Consider the following 17640-nt stretch of genomic DNA (forward strand, 5'->3'; position numbering starts at 1 on the left):
AAATAAAATATAAAATAGGCTGGGGATGTGGCTCCGTGGTTAAGCACCCCAGGGTTCAATCCCCCGTCCGGTACCAAAAACAAAAGAAATTAGGTGGCGTTTGAGGCAACAGGGAGTCATGCATGGGGGGGGGGACGGTCACAGAGGAGGGACATGGTCTGACTCCACGGCCTTATCAAATCGCGGCTCAATGGTTCAGTGCCCCTGGGTTCACCCCCTGGTCCTCAACGTGGTGAGAGCGGCAGATGGGGACGGGGACCTGTAGTGTGACCCCTCGGGTGGGGCCTGGTTTGGAGCAGGTGGACCCGGCGGCCAGCTGGAGGTGGGCAGGGGGCCTGGAGAGGAGACAGGTGCAACTGTTGGGCAAGAAGCATGACAGCTTGGGCCTGCGAGGTTGCCATGGGAACAACAAGCCACGCGTGGGCTGGAGGGATGCTTTGGAGGCCGGGTGCTGGGACACTCTTTGGTGATGGAGGGAGAGGGGGTAGGACCAATCAAGATGCTGCTCAGGCGTCCAGGACCATGAGGCTGGGAGGTGGGAGGCAGGACGGGACAAGCAGGGCCCCTCAGAGCTGAGCTGACCCCTCCCGTAGCCACCGAAGCCGATGGACCGGACAGCTGCCCGACATTGTGGAGGTGCTGCTTCTGTTTTTCTGTTATTTTTCGGTGCTGGGTGTTGGGCCCCCGTACGTGCTGAGCACCCCCCACTGAGCTGCATCCAGCCCCTGGGGACGAACTTCAGGCCACTGAGTTGTATACTTAAAAACTCCTAAGTCTGGATTTTTCAGTCTGGTTTGAAGTCAGCTCCTGCCTAGCACATGTGAGGCCCTGGATTCCATCCCCAGCGCTGCACAACGAATAAATAAATCATCAAAATGGCAAATTGTCATGTTATATAATCATCCCAAAATATCAGTCAGGCACTGGTCCCCAGACCCCCCATGGATACCGAAATTCACAGATGCTCCAATCTCTGATAGAAAACGTTACAGTGTTTGCATCGAGCCTCTCCACATCTTCTGCAGACTTTATTTTATTTTTATGCGAGACTAGGAATGGAACCCAGGAGGACGCTACCACTGAGCTATACCCCCAGCCCTTTTCTATTTACTTATTTATTTAGACAGGGTCTCACTAAGTTGCCGAGGCTGGCCTCAGACTTGCAATCCTCCTGCCTCAGTCTCCTGAGACGCTGCACTTACAGGCCTGCGCCACTGCACCTGGCTTCTCCAGTAGACTTTAAGTCATCTCTAGATGACTTAGAATACTAATAGAATGTGAATGCTGTGTACATAGATGTTAGACTATATTGTTTAGGGAATAAGGATGAGTGGAAAGTCTATATATGTTCAATACAGGTGCCAATTAAAAAAAAAAACACTTTTTTTTTTTTTTTTAGTTGTTGATGGACCTTTATTTTATTCATTTATTTATAAGCGGTACCAAGAATTGAACCCAGTACCTCACACATGCAAGGCAAGTGCTCGAACAGTGAGCCACAAACCCAGCCCCCAAATGCAAATTTCTTTTTTTTTTTTTTAAATATTTATTTTTCAGTTTTTGGCGGACACATCGTTGTTTGTATGTGGTGCTGAGGATCAAACCCGGGCCGCATGCATGCCAGGCGAGCGCGCTACCGCTTGAGCCACATCCCCAGCCCCCAAATGCAAATTTTTTAAAATATTTATTTATGTATGTATCTTTAGTTTTAGGTGGATACATTAGTTTTGTTTTTATGTGGTGCCGAGGATTGAACCCAGTGCCTCATGCGTGCTAGGCGAGCGCTCCACCACTGAGCCACCACCCCAGCCCCGAAAATGCAAATTTGTAAGATCTATTTTTATTACAGATGGACACAAGAGCTTTTTTATTTAAATTTTATTTTTATGTGGTGGTAAAGATCGAACCCAGTGCCTCACATGGTAGGCAAGCACTCTACCACTGAGCTATAACCCCAGAAAAGATAATTTTTTTCCAAAGATTTTTGATCCACAGTTGGTTGAATCCAAGGATTTGGAATATGTAGAACTAGAGGAATGACTGTATATTTTACCACAATTTAAAAAAATAGAGGCACCAGGCACAGTGGTGTACACCTGTCATGTCAGCAACTGAAAAGGCTCAGGCAGGAGGATCGCAAGTTTGAGGTTAGCCTGGGCAACTTAGTAAGATCCTGTCTCAAAATCAATTTTAAAAGGGCTGGGGTTGTGAGTCAGGGGTAGAACACCCCTGATTCAATCATCAGAATTGAAGAAAAAGGAGAAGGAGAAGGAGAAGGAGAAGGAGAAGAAGAAAGCTACAAACTGTTAAGAAAGTATAACAACAGCAACATCTATCAGTAACTCATGGTTGGTTGTCCACACACCAATTAAGAACAAATTGAGGGGCTGAAGTTGTGGCTCAGTGGTAAGGCGCTTGCCTAGCACGTGCAGGGCCCTGAGTTGGATCCTCAGCACCACATAAAAATAAGTAAACAAAATAAAGGTATTTGTCCATCTATAACTAAAAAAATACATATTAAAAAAAAAAAAAAGAACAAATTGAGCCAAGCAGTGGTGCACACCTGGAATCCCAGTGGCTTGGGAGGCTAAGGCAGGAGGATCGTGAGCGCAAAGCCAGCCTCAGCAAAAGCAAGGTGCTAAGCAACTCAGTGAGACCCTGACCCTGTATATAAATAAATAAAATTCAAAATAAATACAAAAGAGGGCTGGGTATGTGGCTCAGTGGTCGAGTGTCCCTGAGTTGAATCCCCAGTACCCCGCTCCCCAAAACAAAGAACAAATTGAACTTGGCACAGTGGTACATGCCCGTGATCCCAGCATCTTGGGAGGCTGAGGCAGAAGGATTGCAAGTTCAAGGCCAGCCTCAGCAGCTTAGTGAGGCAACCTAGTGAGATCCTGTCTCAATAAAAAATAGAAAAGGCTGGGGATGTGTCCCAGTGGTAGAGCACACCTGGGCTTAATACACAGTACCCCACACAGAGAAAAATCCCACTTCTACCAATCACATATCCAGGCAGTTGTAGGTGATGGGTTCCTAACATTTCCATCATCAAAGAAAGTTCTTCCAAGTGGTGCTGGCCGGCTTCCTTCTCAACTCTGCCCAGGTGTCATTTCCCGGGTGACTTTCCACGGACTGCTGAAATCTCATATGGGGCTTCAAATGACAACCAACCAGGGCCCATGTTGATTTGATATTCACGAACCAGGCAGAGCCCCACAGCAAGCAATGCTCAGAGCAGACAGAACGGATGATTCAGGAGAGTTATGATAAAGGCCACAGCCTGGCTAACTACTGGGAGTGTGTGGCATGCAGGGTGAGTGGGAACAGGAGCTGTCCCCATGCCCAGGCTGAAGACCCCCAGACACAGAATAGAAAGTGGGCTGCCCAGCCAAGCTGTGATTTTTTTTTTAATTTGTTAATTTAATTTAGTTTTGAGATAGTCTTACTAAGTTGCCCAAGCTGGCCTCCAACTTGTGATCCTCCTGCCTCAGCCTCCTGAGGAGCTGGGATTACAGATCTGCACCACCACACCCAGCCAGAGCTGTAGTCTCGGATCTGGGGATGCCAGGAGGGACACCTCCTGTTCTCTCCTCATCCCCCACCGGCAAGGGAAGGCAGAGGACCCAAGTGAATCTACCTCCTAGGACACAGGGCCAGATGAAGGGAAGAGGAGCTCACACCCAGTCCTGGGCTCCTTCTGACTTGCTTCCGGCTGCCATTGCTCTCCCACCATCCCCCACGGTCCATCAGTCAACCTGGAAACCTGCCCCGCCACTGCCTGTGAGCCAGGACCAGTCCTTTATCCCACACCTTGTTAGGGGCTAGGGCCAGCTCCAGCCAGGAGTCTCAACAGACCAACGCCAGCCCACTGAGGCTACAGGGGTCATCTGGAAGGATCTGGGGAAATCTGCAGGGTTTTTTTTTTTTTGGTTGATTGCATTTTGGTTCTATTTTAATTGTAGATGGACACAATACCTTTATTTTATTATTTTATTTTTCTGCGGTGCTGAGGATCGAACCCAGGGCCCCACACGTGCTGGGCAAGTGCCCTGCCACTGAGCCCCAGCCCCAGCCCTGTATCTTTGGGTTTTAAGCAGGATGTGCCCATACCACGGTGAAGACACCCCTACCCTTCCTGAGTCCTCCCGGACGCAAGGTGCAGAGGGAAGACGCCACATTGGGTGACCTCCGGGGAGGGCACAGGCAGTGCCCTGAGACTCTCCCCAGTGGACAGGAACTCTGTCCCTCAAAGAAAGGGGAACGGAAGCCAGGTGGTCACATCACCGGGCAGCCTCTTCAAGATGTCTCCCAGGGGCCCTGGGGCCCGGGAAGGGGCGCTTGTCTACCCAGACCAGGCAGGTGGCTCGAGCCACTCTCTCAGGGCCATGCCTTCACTGGGAGCGCAATCTGCACCAGGCAGCAGGAGAAGGCGGCTGGTTTGTGGCCCTCTTGCCCGTGAAAACTTCCGGGGACTTTTCCTGTGTCAGAAAGGGCACAGCGGGCAGGGGACACGGCCACGCTCAGGCCACTTCTCCCAGAGCACACGGACAGACAGAAGCAGGCTCAGTCCAAGGTCCTTTATATACATGGTTTATTCCTCTCCAGCCCCAGTCACCCCTCTCCGCGTCCTCCCTCCCTCTCTTGGGGGGCTGGGTCTCCAAGAATAGGGAGGGGAAGAAGGGAGAAGCCCTGATAGGAAGTGGCTCCCCTGTAGCCCTCAGCCCCCCAGAGAGGGGAGAGAGAAAGAAGAAAGGTGACACAAAACGGGTTCAAATACTCAGAAAGCCACACGATGAAGGACAGGAAGAGCACACCCCAAAGAAGCAGGATGGAGGAACAGGGCCAGGCCACCCCACCCCGCCAGGCATCGTGCCCCAGGACCTGGTGGAGAGAGGGATGGGACTGGGGGAGAGAAGGATTGGAGGCGGGGAAGCCCAAGGACGGTCCCACGCTGACCTTGGACTCCCAGGCGCAGGGCGAGCGAGGCCAGAAGGGCCTCTGAACGTGGTTATGCTCGGGGCCAACCGAGGCCTACAGCTTGGTCAGGTCCAGCTTCAGCTTGTAGGGCGGGGGGCTGTCCTCACAGGTGTGCGATGGCGGAGGGTAGAGGGGCCAGTCTGGCTCCACCATGAAGCCCTTGTGCTGCTCCAGGGCCAGGGGCTAAGGCAAGAAGGGCTGCTGAGTGCCCCAGCTAGCCAGGGCCTGGTGCCAGGAGAGGATGGCCCAATCGAGAACCAGGGAACAGTCCCTCTGCCACCCTCCTGCCCCCGGCCCCGCCCACCTGGAACTTGAGGTGCTGGCCTGGTGCCGTCACCAGGGTGGAGCAACTCAGCCACAGCATCACCAGCACAGACAGGAAGAGGCAGCAGGCCAGGATCCAGCGAGGCAGCCCCGAGCGCCTGTCCCGCCCCGCAGGCACCGCTCAGAGGTGGCTGCAGGGCTCAGGGAGAACCTCTCCTCCGCTCCCCGCTCCAGCCCACCCCCAGGGTCCTGCCACCCACCGGGACATGCAACTGAGGAAATCGTTGTCCTGCGGCTCTTCAGACTCCACCTTGACCTTGCTGCTGGTCTTGACGCGTATCTTGGCCTTTCTCACCTTGTCCAGGGGGCCCACCGGGTCTGAGACAGAGGTCATTTCTCAGGGACCCCTAGGCCTCCACCAAGAGATCATGAGTGAAGAAGGGAGGCCAGGGCCTGGGGCAGTAGGGCATGGAGTTCTGGAATGGAGATCAGAACCCTGGAGATGGGCCATAGAATCGGAAGGATGGACTACGGAGGCCTGGAGATGAATCAAGGAATCCTTGAAGTGGACCAAGGAACCTTGGAAATGGACCAAGGAACCTTGGGAAATGGACCAAGGAACCCTGGGGGATGAATCAAGGAACCCTGGAGATGGACCCTGGGGGGTGGACCATGGGACCCTGGGGGATGGACCATGGAACCCTGGGAGATGGACCATGGAGATGAACCATGGGACCCTGGGGGATGGACTATGGAACCCTGGGAGATGGACCAAGGAATGCTGATGATGGACCCTGGGAAATGGACCATGGAACCCTGAGGGATGGATGAAGGAACCCTGGAGATACAAGGAACCATGGAGATGGACCCTGAGACCCTGGGAGAGGGACTGTGAAACCCAGGAACTGAGGATGGGAATCCCGATCCTATAAGGCTCTCTTGCCAAGAGGAATCCTGTGACAGTGGGGACACCGGGGACAAAGCACTGGTGCAGTTGAGCCTTGCCCACTTACCCACGTGCACCTCCAAAGCCTCAGGGTGAGATCCCCTCCAGGTCACCTCCACTCGCTGCAGACGGCCCCCCTGGAACCCAAGGCTCTCGACTACAGGCTGGGTCTGGGTCGAGAACAAGACAGCACAGAGAGGCTGCTTCAAGGGCACCGTGAGCCCTGCAGGCACCTCGCTGGGTCCCAGTTGGCTACAATGTCTCCTGCCAGGCTGATACCTAGTTCCATTAGGGGGAAGGTAGGGAGGACCTCACCCCACGGGCAGTGGGTTGATGCTACTCCCTGCTTTCTTGGACCCCTCCACCTGCCTAAGCACCATCCTTCAGTTCATGAAATAGCAAGGTGACTCAGGACAAGCCAACAGAATAACAAATTGGCTGGTATGGTCAAATGACCCCGCCAGGACCAATCATAATAAATCCCATCTCAGTAAAAACCCTAGAGGGGTTGTAGTCTAGAGCCTCCAGCACCCTCCCTGTGGTCAGGAGGGAAAGGCATGCCTGGAAATGAAGCCACTACAGAGGAAAGCTGAGTCAAGGGTGGAGTAAAACACTGAGCTCCTGGATCCAACTGTGCCTGAAGCTTTTCTCACCTTAGACTTTGCATTCCATGAGCCAAGAGTCAGTACATCCCACCTTTCACCCTGACCACCCACCTAGCACTCCTTCTAGAACTTCTAGAGCTCTCACCTGGAACACCACCACCTTTCCATTGTCAGTCTGCAGGTAGTACGTCCAAGTGGAGGAGACGAAACCCTGGGCCGAGTTGACGAGGTCATTGCAGAGGGTGGAAAATAAGTCCAGGAGGGACAGGGCCCCACTAGGAGTTTCCAGGACCTTTCTCTGGTGAAGGGAGACCCAAACATGAAAATGTCAACAGAGAAGGGCATTAGCCCTTGTGGAGAGGGCTAGAGGAATTCTCTGTGTTCAGATGTGGCTGAGTGGTTTGGGGCAACAAAGACTCCATCTAATAAATGTAGACTTTTGCTCAGCATTTGGCTTGCAGTGTGCCCCAGGGGGAATGGATCGCCCTCTCTGACCCTTAAAATGGGGATGAGTCTCTTCCCTCATGGGATGGCCACAAGAGTTCCATTAGGATGTCTGCCAAGCACCTGGCATAGCACAAGCTTCTAAGGAAGAGTAGCCACTATTACTAAAAATCTCATCCCTGTTATTATCGTCATTAGTATTATTACTATTACTGTTTTGGTACTGGGGATGGACCCCAGGGGCCTCTCGCCTGCTAGGCAAGGGGCTCTGCCACTGAGCCACGCCCCCATTCCATAATTATTCAAATGTGGATGGTGTCAAGGAGTCCTGAATGGGTAGGGGACATTGCAGTTTTCTTTTCTGAACAGAAGAAATCTGGAGGGGGGGAGCAATGTGGGTGAAGGGGGAGACTTTCTGGGGAGTTCTAGTCTGAGAGTCTCTGACTGTGTCACATGACTTCTTGAGCCTCAGTTTCCCCGGATGGGGTGATGCATCGCCTTATTGATAGACTAGGACAGGTTTTTTTTTTTTTTTTTTTTTTTTTGATGGGGGGTACTGGATTGAACTCAGAGGCACTCAGCATCCCCAGTCCTATTTTGTATTTTATTTAGAGACAGGGTCTCACTGAGTTGCTTAGGTGCCTCACTTTTGCTGAGGCTGGCTTTGAACTCATGATCCTTCTGCCTCAGCCTCCAGAGCTGCACCTAGGACAGTTTTTATTGCCCCCAGTTGTGCGTGTGCTTGGGAGCGCAGGCCTCCCTGAACCTCAGCTCTAAGCCCCTCCAGATAACAATGGCTTCCTTTTTGTCACAGGAAAACTGCTTCGACCAGCACCAGGTAACTCTGGTGGCCTGGTGGCAGCCACATGCCGTGGTGGCATCAATCTTGACTCTTGCACAGTCCTAACTGTGTGACCTGGGCAGTTGCTGCTTGGGCCACCAAATGAGGGTGACAGTCTGGTGCTTCTGAGTGGCTTGAGGAATTTGGTGCAGGCTACAGTAGGCCTGGAGCTATATGAATATTTGATGAACGGTGACTATGATCTGCCACTTACAGCCACTTACTCCTAGGAAGGTGGCGGGGAGGAGAGCAGGAGGGGCGATAAGTTCCGTGTCACAGAGTTTACAACTGAGGTTGGAGACATGACAGGGCTCAGTTGAGGTCACCTAGTAGGCCTGGAATGGAACCCGGATGTAGGTTCAGATGACCGGGTGCGCCCAGGAGCCGGACTGGGAGGGAGCCCACCTTCTGCTCCAGCTGAAGATCCTGCTCCGGCTCAGGGGACTGGCTCCAGCAGCCCTCGCGGCAGGCCCGCTGCTCCGTCTCCTTCACGTAGGCTTCCACACAGGCTGCGGGGGTGGGAGGCGTGACCCGAGCGGCCATTCCCAGGCCACCTCTCCCCACCCTGGCCCAGATGGCCAGCCCCGCCGGCCCTCACCTGCTTCGCATTCAGTCTGGGTGGCGTTGGGCTTGGAGCTCTTGGCCACGAATCGGCAGATGGAGAAGAGACGGCAGCCACGCTCACAAGCGCTGACGAGCACGGCCTGGTCATACGGGGACTCTGAGGGGCTCGGAAGCCCCGCCTGGGGGAGGGGTGACACCGGTTCAGGCCAGCGGGCGGGGGGGTAGGAGATGCAGGCGTGGAGGTTGGGGGGGAAGAAGGTTTGGCCCCTCCCCCAGTCTAGGGAGTTTGAGGTGAGGTTCGAGAAGGCTAAGGATTTGGGGGAACGGTCTCTTAGCTCCGAGGAAAGGGAGCGGGAGACGCGGGGGGGGGGGGCTAGAGAAGCACAATGGACGATCTGGGGGAGCTGAGTGGGCCCCTCTCGGGATCCCAGGGAGGACGAGGATTGAGGAGTCTCAGGAAGGGCACTCAGAGACCGAAAATTTTGTCACCCTTTGTATCAGGTTTGGGGGTCGATGATGAGTGGGGGCTGGTAAGTCAGAGGGGGAGGTAGGGGTAAGGATGTAGGAGTCAGTTGGGGAGGACCATCAGGCCTGACCAGGCAAGGGCTGGCCTGTCAGCAGCCCTTGCGCAGCATAGTGCGATGGGATCCCAGGAGGTGGCCTCAGTCCCATGTCCCCTACCACTCCCTACCCCCGCTAGGAAGGACCCCCACCCACCCCCACACACACAGGCATACACGGCCCTCATCCGAGGGATCTGCATCCCCAAAGCCCCTACTGGAGGGACTCCCGTAGCCCCCTCCTCGCGTAGAAATACCCCTATCCCCGTCGGAGGGACCCTCAGCCTCTCCCCCACCGTTGGGACCCCTCCATTCTCGACTCCTCCCCTCTCGCTCTGGTCCCAGAGAACCGCTTCCCCAGCCCCTCCCCCATCGGAGAGATTCAGGGTCTCCCCAGTTGGCGCCGCAAGCGATTCACCTGCAAGGGCGGTGGGCCGGGGTCGCGCTCGCGACACCGCTGCTGGCAGTTCTGTGTGTCCCCGAGCTGTGGGGCGAAGGGGTCGCGAGCGGGCGGCGCGGAGGCGGCTGGAGGCGATGCCAGCAGGAGTAGCACCAGCAGCGCCGGCATCAGCGCCACCGCAGCCATGGCAAGGGGATGCGCTGTGGGCGCGGGAGACTCGGGCTCCGGGGCGGGAGCCGAGGATGCAGCGGCGGCGGGGACCGGGACGCTGACGTCACCCGAGCGAGGCAGCCTGGGAAGGGGGGGTGGAGGATGCGGAGAACCCGTGCGGAGAGCGGCGCTGCGGCACCATCGGGGGCGGGCGGGGTGGGGCAGGTGGATCTCGGCCACCAACGTCTGTGCCACCTTGGGGGTCCCATGAGTGGGGGCATCTCTGCCAGCCCTAGGGGACAAAAGAGAACAAATAGGGTGATGTGATGAGCCGGGGGTCAATTCTCCAGGGATGTCAAGGAGAGCCTCGCCTAGAAGGCGACATTTGAGCCGGCGGGACGTAGAAGGGCAATTCAGGCAGAGGGAAGAGCCAGGACCCTGGGGCGGGGAAGAGCTCATTGAAAGGAGGGAAGGTAGGAGGATCGCAGGGCTGAAGCCGAGCTAGAGAGGGGAATCGAAAGGTGAGAGCCCCAGGACCTGGTCGGCGAAAGCTGGCATCTTCTCCTTTGGCATGTTCTAAGCCAGTTCAGAGGGGTGGTGCCTTGTGCGCAGCGCGCCTCCTCCAGGAAGCCCTTTTTGCCTCTCCACTAGCCCCTCCCACCACTAGCTTCGCCTCAGATGGCCCAGTCTGGATACAGACTTGGGGAAACCGGTCCCTGTCCCCCAGACTGGGAGCCCTCGCCCTAGGACTCAGTGGGAAGGGACACAGAGATGTACACAAAACTGTTGCAATGTCTAATTCTCGTGGGAAAACTTGGGGGGCAAATAGGGACAGTTCTGGCTTTCATAGCTGTCACACCCCATAGTGACAGATTGGATCTCCAAGAGAAGAATATCGGGTTAGGCGGTCCACTCAGCTTCCTCTCCTTTAGGCATGAAAGGGGGGCGCAGCCTCTAAACCTTGTCCCCTGAGAGTTGTCCCAGGTCTCGCTGGCGTGCCTGACGCAGGTGCTTGCAGAGGCCGCGCTGAGCCGAGGCCCGCAAGTCCCCATCGACGCTCCGCCCCCGCAGACGGGGCGGCTGCCTTGCAGGGTCGGCGGGTCAGAGGGCGCCGCAGGTTCCGGCTGGGAAGGAGGAGACTGGGGGGCGGGCTGGCGCGCCCCCTTCCCCGGCCGGCCGTCTCGCTTTCATCTCCGCGGCCCCAGCCGGCCCCCAAGTGGCTTAATCAGGCGCGGCTGTGCCTGGCGGACCCCGAACATCTGGATCCCGGCGCGGCCCCTCCCCCGCCCCGCCCCGCCCCTCCCAGGCTAGGCCGCCCCGACCCAGCGGTGAAGGCCTCCTGCCCTGCGTTTGCTGGAGAATCGAGCCCGGGAACCCGGCAGCTAACCCACCGTTGCGCCAGGCCCACGCCTCCGGAAGCTTCCCAGTGTACCAGTATTGTCCCCCATTTCACAGGTGGGAGACTTAGACTCCCAGACTCTTGGGCAGAGCCAGGATTCAAGTCCACACATGCCAGTTCAGAGTCCCGAGCGTTTAACCCTTTCACAATCCCTGTCCTTCATTCATTCCAAACAAAACACTTCTCGCAACAGCCCTCTAAGATAGGTACTAGTGGCTTTGTCCTATTTCCAAATTAGGAAATTGGAACCCAGCGGGTGGCCCAGGTGACAAGTCAGAGAACAGAGGCCGGCAGAGCTGGCTCTCCTCGTAGGGTGTGTGATGGGGGGACTTCAGACATAAGTGTTGTTGAAAGCGCAAAGGGAAGGAGGGACCCCTCGCACCCTTTTGCATAAGGGGAAACTGAGGCTGGAGGTATTAGACCTTTGGTCCAGGTTGCCCGCGGGCCAAGGAAGAGAGTTGGCCGCCCACTCCTCCGCCTTTCCGCGCCAGGAGGACGCTGGAGGGGAGAGGAAGAAGACTTGACCCCGGCCCCCCAGGTGAGCCCCCGCGCCCCTCCTGCAGTTCCCGAGGGAGCCGGTCCAGGTGAGGGGCGGGCGGGCCGGCGGGCGGCCGGGGTCGGGTTTCAGGAAATCCGCCGACATTCCTTCGGGGCTTAAGAGGGAAAGTTGACTCGGCGCCGCCCCTTGCCCCCCCCACTTCCTACCCCCCGGGGCGGCCCGGCGGGGGCGGCGGGCGGGGGGCACTGCGGCCGGCCCCGGTGTGAATCAGCGGCCCGCCAGGCCTCCGGGAAGCGGCAGCCGAGGTCAGGGCGGACGGCGGACAAGCGCCCTTTGTCCCTTTCCGCCCTCACCACGACCCTGTTGACCCCCACCCCCAAGCCGGGTCCAAGCTGGGGAGGAGGCAAGGCACCATGGCGCCGCGGTTTGCTGACGGCTGAAGGGGAAAGAGGGGTGCAGCCGCTCTCCAGCCAGCGGTGCCCCTCCAGTCTTTGGAGTTTCTTCGGGGTGCAGAGGGGCAGGGCACGTAGGCCTCCCCTGCCCTGAGGCACACCAGCCCAGCCCAGGACCCCGCGCAGCTCTGGTATTCCCCAAGCCTCCCCTCCAGAGCCTGAAGTTCAGAGCACCTAACTCTGAGACCCAGGAATAGGGACTCCCCAAGCTCAGCCTCCAGGGTGGAAATTACACAGCCCGGGGCACACACAGGCCTGAAACGGACAACCAGACCCTTATCCCAGGACAACCAGCCTCCACTTCAAAGCAGCCATGGGGATGGGGTGGTAGCAGATTGGGAGAGGCAACTCTCTGCTATCTGCACTCCTACCTGCTTTGGGGTCCCACAGGACCCTGAAAGTGCCTTTTGCAACTGCCCTACCCTGATGCCTCCTCAGTGCCCTGGCATTACCAGGTGCTGGGACTTGAAACACCCCCATCCTGACCCAGAAGTGACTTTTGGTTGGAGGACCTAGGAAGAGCCCTTCCCCCACCCCATGGAGGGACCCTCCCTTCATCTTCCCCTCAGTACATTCCCAGCCACCTTCAAGGACTTGGGTCAATATTTGCCAGAAGTTTCTTCATCCCTGGTTCCTTTTCCTGACCAAAAAAAAAAAAAAAAGGTGGAAGAAGGGGTTAAGTTGCTGGGGTACCAAGGACAGGGAAGGGTGCGTCTTGGGGTCATAAGTCAAAGGTTACATTTCAAGATGGAGATGAACAGACTAGGGAAATGGTTCATACCTTTCTATGGGTAAGGACCAGAGAAGGACGTCTACTAGTTTGGATCACACAGCAAGTCAGGGGCCATTCTGGGATCTGAGGCAGCATGGCTTGCTGGAAAAGAGTTTTCTTGCTAGTTGGAACTCTCCTTGGTCCTTCATATTGCAAATATTTATTGAGCTCTTTATTGGCCCTCTCTGGGCTCAGCATGGGGTCCTAAGGACACTCACGGTACTCAGGGTCTTAAGAAAATAAGTGGGGAAGGAAATCAGTTGTTTAAAGAACTGTGATATATAGACAATAAAAGTGACAGGGATGGAGAGTACCAGGGAAGGATGGGGGGGGGGCTCTCTGAGAACTTGGGACCTCACACAGGAGAAGGTGCTAATATAGGGGAAGATTTTGGGAACAGCATCTTGGTGCAAGGAAGAGCCCATGTGCAAAGATCCTTCAGTACTAAAGAGCCTGACATGTTTGGGGGAAGGGGGCTGCAGGGGCTGGTGCAAGCGAAGGAGTAAGGGGAGAAAGGGGAGAGGGTGGCGGGGCAGAGAAGTTAGTTTTGCTTCTTTTAAAAACTCTGTATTCAGACAGATGCAGGAAGATTAGGGGGAGAAGCCCCAGAGGAGGCTGGGCCCATCCCAAAGGGGACCTGGACGAGGATGAGGTAGGGAGAAGGGATCAGAATCTCAGAATGGGATGTGTTTTGGAATCAGAGCCAAGAGGATTTGCTGATGGATTGGACGTGTGGGAAGAGCGAAGGAGAGAGTTGTCACGCACGCTTCCAGGTCTCTGGCCTGAGCACCTGGGTGGAAGGGAGAGCTAGCTCATTCCCCCACCCCCATGACTGGGGGAGGAGCAGAGATGGGGGAAAAATAAAGATGTTGCTCCAGAAGTCCCAAGTCCTCCCAGGAAGGGGTCAGACATCACTACCCCCACTGGGAACATGTGCAAGGCAGAGGCAATGGGGGAGGGGTGGTGGGTATCTTGGAAACACAGTCAAGAATCGCCCCTTCCACTTAACTCTCTGGGTCTGGCAGCGGCACTATGGCCCCATTTTCCAGAGGAGATAAATAGACCTGGGGGGCACCTCTGCTCTGGGGAATATGCCTTGGCTATCTAAAACCTAAGGGCTTAGGTTTTGGGGACTTCTGCTCCATTGCATTTTCCTCTGGCAACCTGTAGACTGGCCCCAGTTGTCCACTTCAGAAGAAGAAACTGAGGCAAAAGAGGCCTGATTTGTTGCAGGAAACAACAGTATTCATTCTTGGTTACTCTCCTCACACCTCCTCCCCCCAAAGCCCCATCGAGAGTCCAGATGAGGGGGATGCCCTGCATCCCCAAGTCATCCATTAATCTTTTTTGACACTCTGAAGTCTGAGCTGGGGATCCCAGGAGAGGGTGAGGGGCAGTCATGAGCAGACAAGGTGGGGAAGCCTGAGCCCTCCTCAGACCACAGCCCCGTCCTGTTGGGGACATGGAGGGAGGGTCCATACCTCTTCAAGAAACCCCTGGAAGGGCAAGTTACAGCCCTCTCCCTCTCCTGGCTGCAGCTGGGGGTGGGGCTCTGACCCACCCGTAGGGCTGGGACCACCCCGTAACTCTCTTTTCAAGCGCCCCCTTCGCGGTGGCCTTGGAGGCCAGTAACCTTTTTTCGTGGGCGCCCGGATCGGGTGGGGATGAAGAGGAGGGGGATAAGACGCCGGAGCCGGGAGGGGTCCCGAAACCCGAGCAGTGGCCAAAAATAATAACACGGAGAAGGATCTTAGCGCAAAAAAGGAAGATAAACTATGCGTCGCTCCAGGCAGCCGGCGATACCTGGAGTTGGCGGGCGGAGGCCGCCGGAGCGATTACTCACCGCGTGGCGCACCCCACCCGCGGGCCGCTGAGTGGATTTTTCCGTGGGGGGGATGTGAATGTGTCCCAGGAGAAGTCCTCCTTACGCTCTGCTCATGGGAATCCCTCCTATCCCGATTGCCGGACCCGGTTCCCGCTCCCACGGGGGCCCACGTTTCCCCGTCTGCCCAAGTAGTAGCCCCCTCCTGAGGCTCCGGGGCGCCTCTCGAGCAACCCCAAAACCATTCCGCGCAAGTGGGACAGCTCAGCCAGCGCGAGGGCCGGGGACTCTGCCTTCCTGCTTTTGCTCCTTTCCTCCAGCCCAAGCCCAGGGCCGGCCGAGGAGGCTGCGCACCGAGGAACGAAGAGAGGCGGGATGAAGTGGGAGGGCCCAGACCGGTGGGACCCGCGCGCCGAAGGCGTGGGGCTGGGGACGACTTTCAAGCCCCTAGGGAGGAAGAGGGGCTGGAAGTTGGGGTGGGCGGGGCTCAGAGACCGCTCGGTGGGGGGGCGGGGCCAGACTGGGGTGGGGGCCCAGAGGGAGGACTGGGGAAGGGGGTTAGCGAAGAACGGGACATGGTTGGGGGCCGCAGGGGACATTGAAAAAGCACTGGGCCACAGGCAGGGTGCGGGAAAGTGGACAGAGGTATGGAAACGGAATTCCGGGCGCTGGGTCCCAGACTGGGGGTGGGGAGCCTGGCGCTGGCGGGGTTGGAGAGGGAGGTCCCTGGCGGGTAAGGAATGGGTGGGGGGCTCTGGGCGGCGGGACCGGGCGCACAGGGTTCGCTGCGGGGCGGAGGCCGGACGGGCGGGACGCGCGGTGCCCGCAGGCGGGCGGGCGGGTGGCGGGGAGGCCGGTGCGGGGCCCGTAGCCCCCCCGGGGCCGGGCCCGGCCGGGGGCGGGGCCGGGCGGGGCCAGCGGCGCATTAGCGCCTTGTCAATTCGGCTGCTCAGACTTGCTCCGGCCTCCGCGTCCGCGCCCAGCGACGTGCGGGCTGCCCTACCCGCGCCCTCCCGCGCCCGGTCCACTCCTCGCGCCCCGCGCCGCCGCCGCCGCAGCCACCGCCCGCCGCGCTCCCCAGGCAGCGCCGGCCCCATGCCCGCCGGCCGCCCGGGCCCCGCCGCCCAATCCGCGCGGCGGCCGCCGCCGCTGCTGCCCCTGCTGCTGCTCTGCGTCCTCGGGGCGCCGCGAGCTGGATCAGGAGCCCGTGAGTACCGGCGTCCTGCTCCCCACCTCGCGCCGTAGCCGAGAGCGGGCGCCCAGGGGGCAGCCGCGGGGGGAGGGGGCGCGGGCGCCACCTGGACGGCCCCGGGAACAAAGGAAGGCGCCCCCGGCGCCGCCCTCGGGGCGCCCTCACCTGCGGGGCGCACCGCTCCGCAGTCCTCCGGCCCGAGGGTCCGGCCTCTGGTCCTGAGGCCTTCTTACCTGGGCCGCTAGGCCAAGGGCGTTTAGCCAGGCCCCCAGGGGCGGAGGAACCGCGGCCCTGGACCCTCTGCACACTGGAACGCAGCGAGCGCACGCGTTTGCGTCCGCGGTCGCGGAGCCACGGGATCGCGGGGCACCGCTCCCCGGCGGGGGCGCACGCGGTTGGCGCAGGGTGCGGGCCGGGAGTGGGCCCCCTCGGGCGGAGGGATGAGCCCCGCGGGGAGGGAGGGGCGGGAGGGGGCCGCTCTGACCGCCTGGCGCGCGGCCCGGGGTCCCCAGGGACGTGCCTCTCTGCGGGCCGGCGCCGGCGCCCTCCCCCTACGGGACCCCGCACACTGGAGTCCTCGAAGTCTGTCACCGGCGGCTCTCAGAACTCTTCTCACTCAGGCTGCCCTGGGCTGAGAGCCTCCAGCGAGAGAAATCTTTGTGAGCGTGTGGGTGAGAGCTAGAGGGAGCGGGAGCCAGTGAGTCCGGGCACCGCCGGCCCATATTTTCGGGGGGGTCCACTGGGAACCCGCAATCCGAGAAACCTTCTTTCTATAGAAAGCTCCTGGCCTCAGGCATTCTCCGGCCCCCCTCACCCAATGCACACCCCCGCCAGGATACCGACTCCACATCCAGACCCGCTCTGGGACACACCCAGAGACACACAAAGACTCACACTGGCTTGTGTCCCGTCACCCTCGCCCTCAGACGCGCGCACACTGCATCCCAGATGCACATTCGCACACCATCGTGGCGCTCACACACATTCCATCCCTGACACACACACATTCGTGGTCATACATTCATTCCACAGGGGAGGCAACAGGGGCACACTCGGAAAGTCTTCCCCAGACGTTCACAATCATCCATGAGCCCCATCCAGGGGTACAGGCCAAGGACTGGACACATACTGCTCCCTGTCTCCCATACTCTTTCTCGTGGTGTTCCTCCAAAAAGGGTAGGGTCCCGGCACCCTCTGGGGACACTCGCTGAAAGCTTAGCCTGCTCAAGGCACCTGGGCAGGTGGGGGGCTACCCAGGGCCCTCTTGGGGTCCTAATGACTCTGCCAGGCCAAGGATAGAGCCTGTGAGTGCCACCAATAGCTTCAAGCTTTGTTTCCCAGCCCCTAGAGCAACAGGCGAAGGTGGGGGGTGGGAGTGTTGTGTGTGTGTGTTTTTTCCTTTAAGGGGGAAGAAATTAAATAAAAGATTCTCACACCTCGGCAATATGTTTCTACTTACGGTGTGTCTTAGCACCTGATCTGCAGGCGGGTGGGTCATAAAGTGTCTGCAGGTACCAGCGGGACTGGAGATGGGGACCCCCGTGGGGACCCTGGGACAGAGGCCACCCTCCCGCTCGGCTTTCAGAGAATCTCACACTTTTCCCTTTTAAAACACATGGTGTTCCTTTTTAATAACGGCAGTGGCTCCGGATTGGGAAGGGGGAAGAGAAAAAACTTGTAAAGGCCCCAGCTCGGCAGGAAAGTAGGGAAGGGGGGCTGTCCAAAAGCCCAAGCTAGGGATCTGCTTTAG

General features: G+C 58.0%; 1 protein-coding gene across 1 annotated transcript; it reads right to left on the minus strand.

Annotated features, from left to right (window-relative positions):
- Positions 1-4777: 4777 nt before the first annotated feature.
- On the minus strand, positions 4778-9790 carry Tmem59l (transmembrane protein 59 like). The gene is made up of 8 exons (XM_076845934.1): positions 9623-9790; positions 8679-8823; positions 8486-8589; positions 6941-7093; positions 6258-6360; positions 5505-5622; positions 5285-5402; positions 4778-5163 (listed from the first exon to the last, which is right to left on the minus strand). The coding sequence occupies exons 1-8, from the start codon at positions 9788-9790 to the stop codon at positions 5035-5037; spliced, it is 1038 nt and encodes a 345-aa protein (XP_076702049.1). The 3' UTR covers positions 4778-5034.
- Positions 9791-17640: the final 7850 nt, after the last annotated feature.

This window comes from Callospermophilus lateralis, chromosome 1 (assembly GCF_048772815.1).
Source record: "Callospermophilus lateralis isolate mCalLat2 chromosome 1, mCalLat2.hap1, whole genome shotgun sequence".
NCBI lineage: Eukaryota > Metazoa > Chordata > Mammalia > Rodentia > Sciuridae > Callospermophilus > Callospermophilus lateralis.

Coding starts and splice junctions, on each gene's coding strand:
- Tmem59l (XM_076845934.1), bottom strand. CDS start 9,790: ATGGCTGCGGTGGCGCTGATGCCGGCGCTGCTGGTGCTACTCCTGCTG. Junction 8,824..9,622: donor CCGGCCCACCGCCCTTGCAG/GTGAATCGCTTG, acceptor CCCCTCCCCCAG/GCGGGGCTTCCGAGCCCCTC. Junction 5,164..5,284: donor GCCAGCACCTCAAGTTCCAG/GTGGGCGGGGCC, acceptor TTCTTGCCTTAG/CCCCTGGCCCTGGAGCAGCA.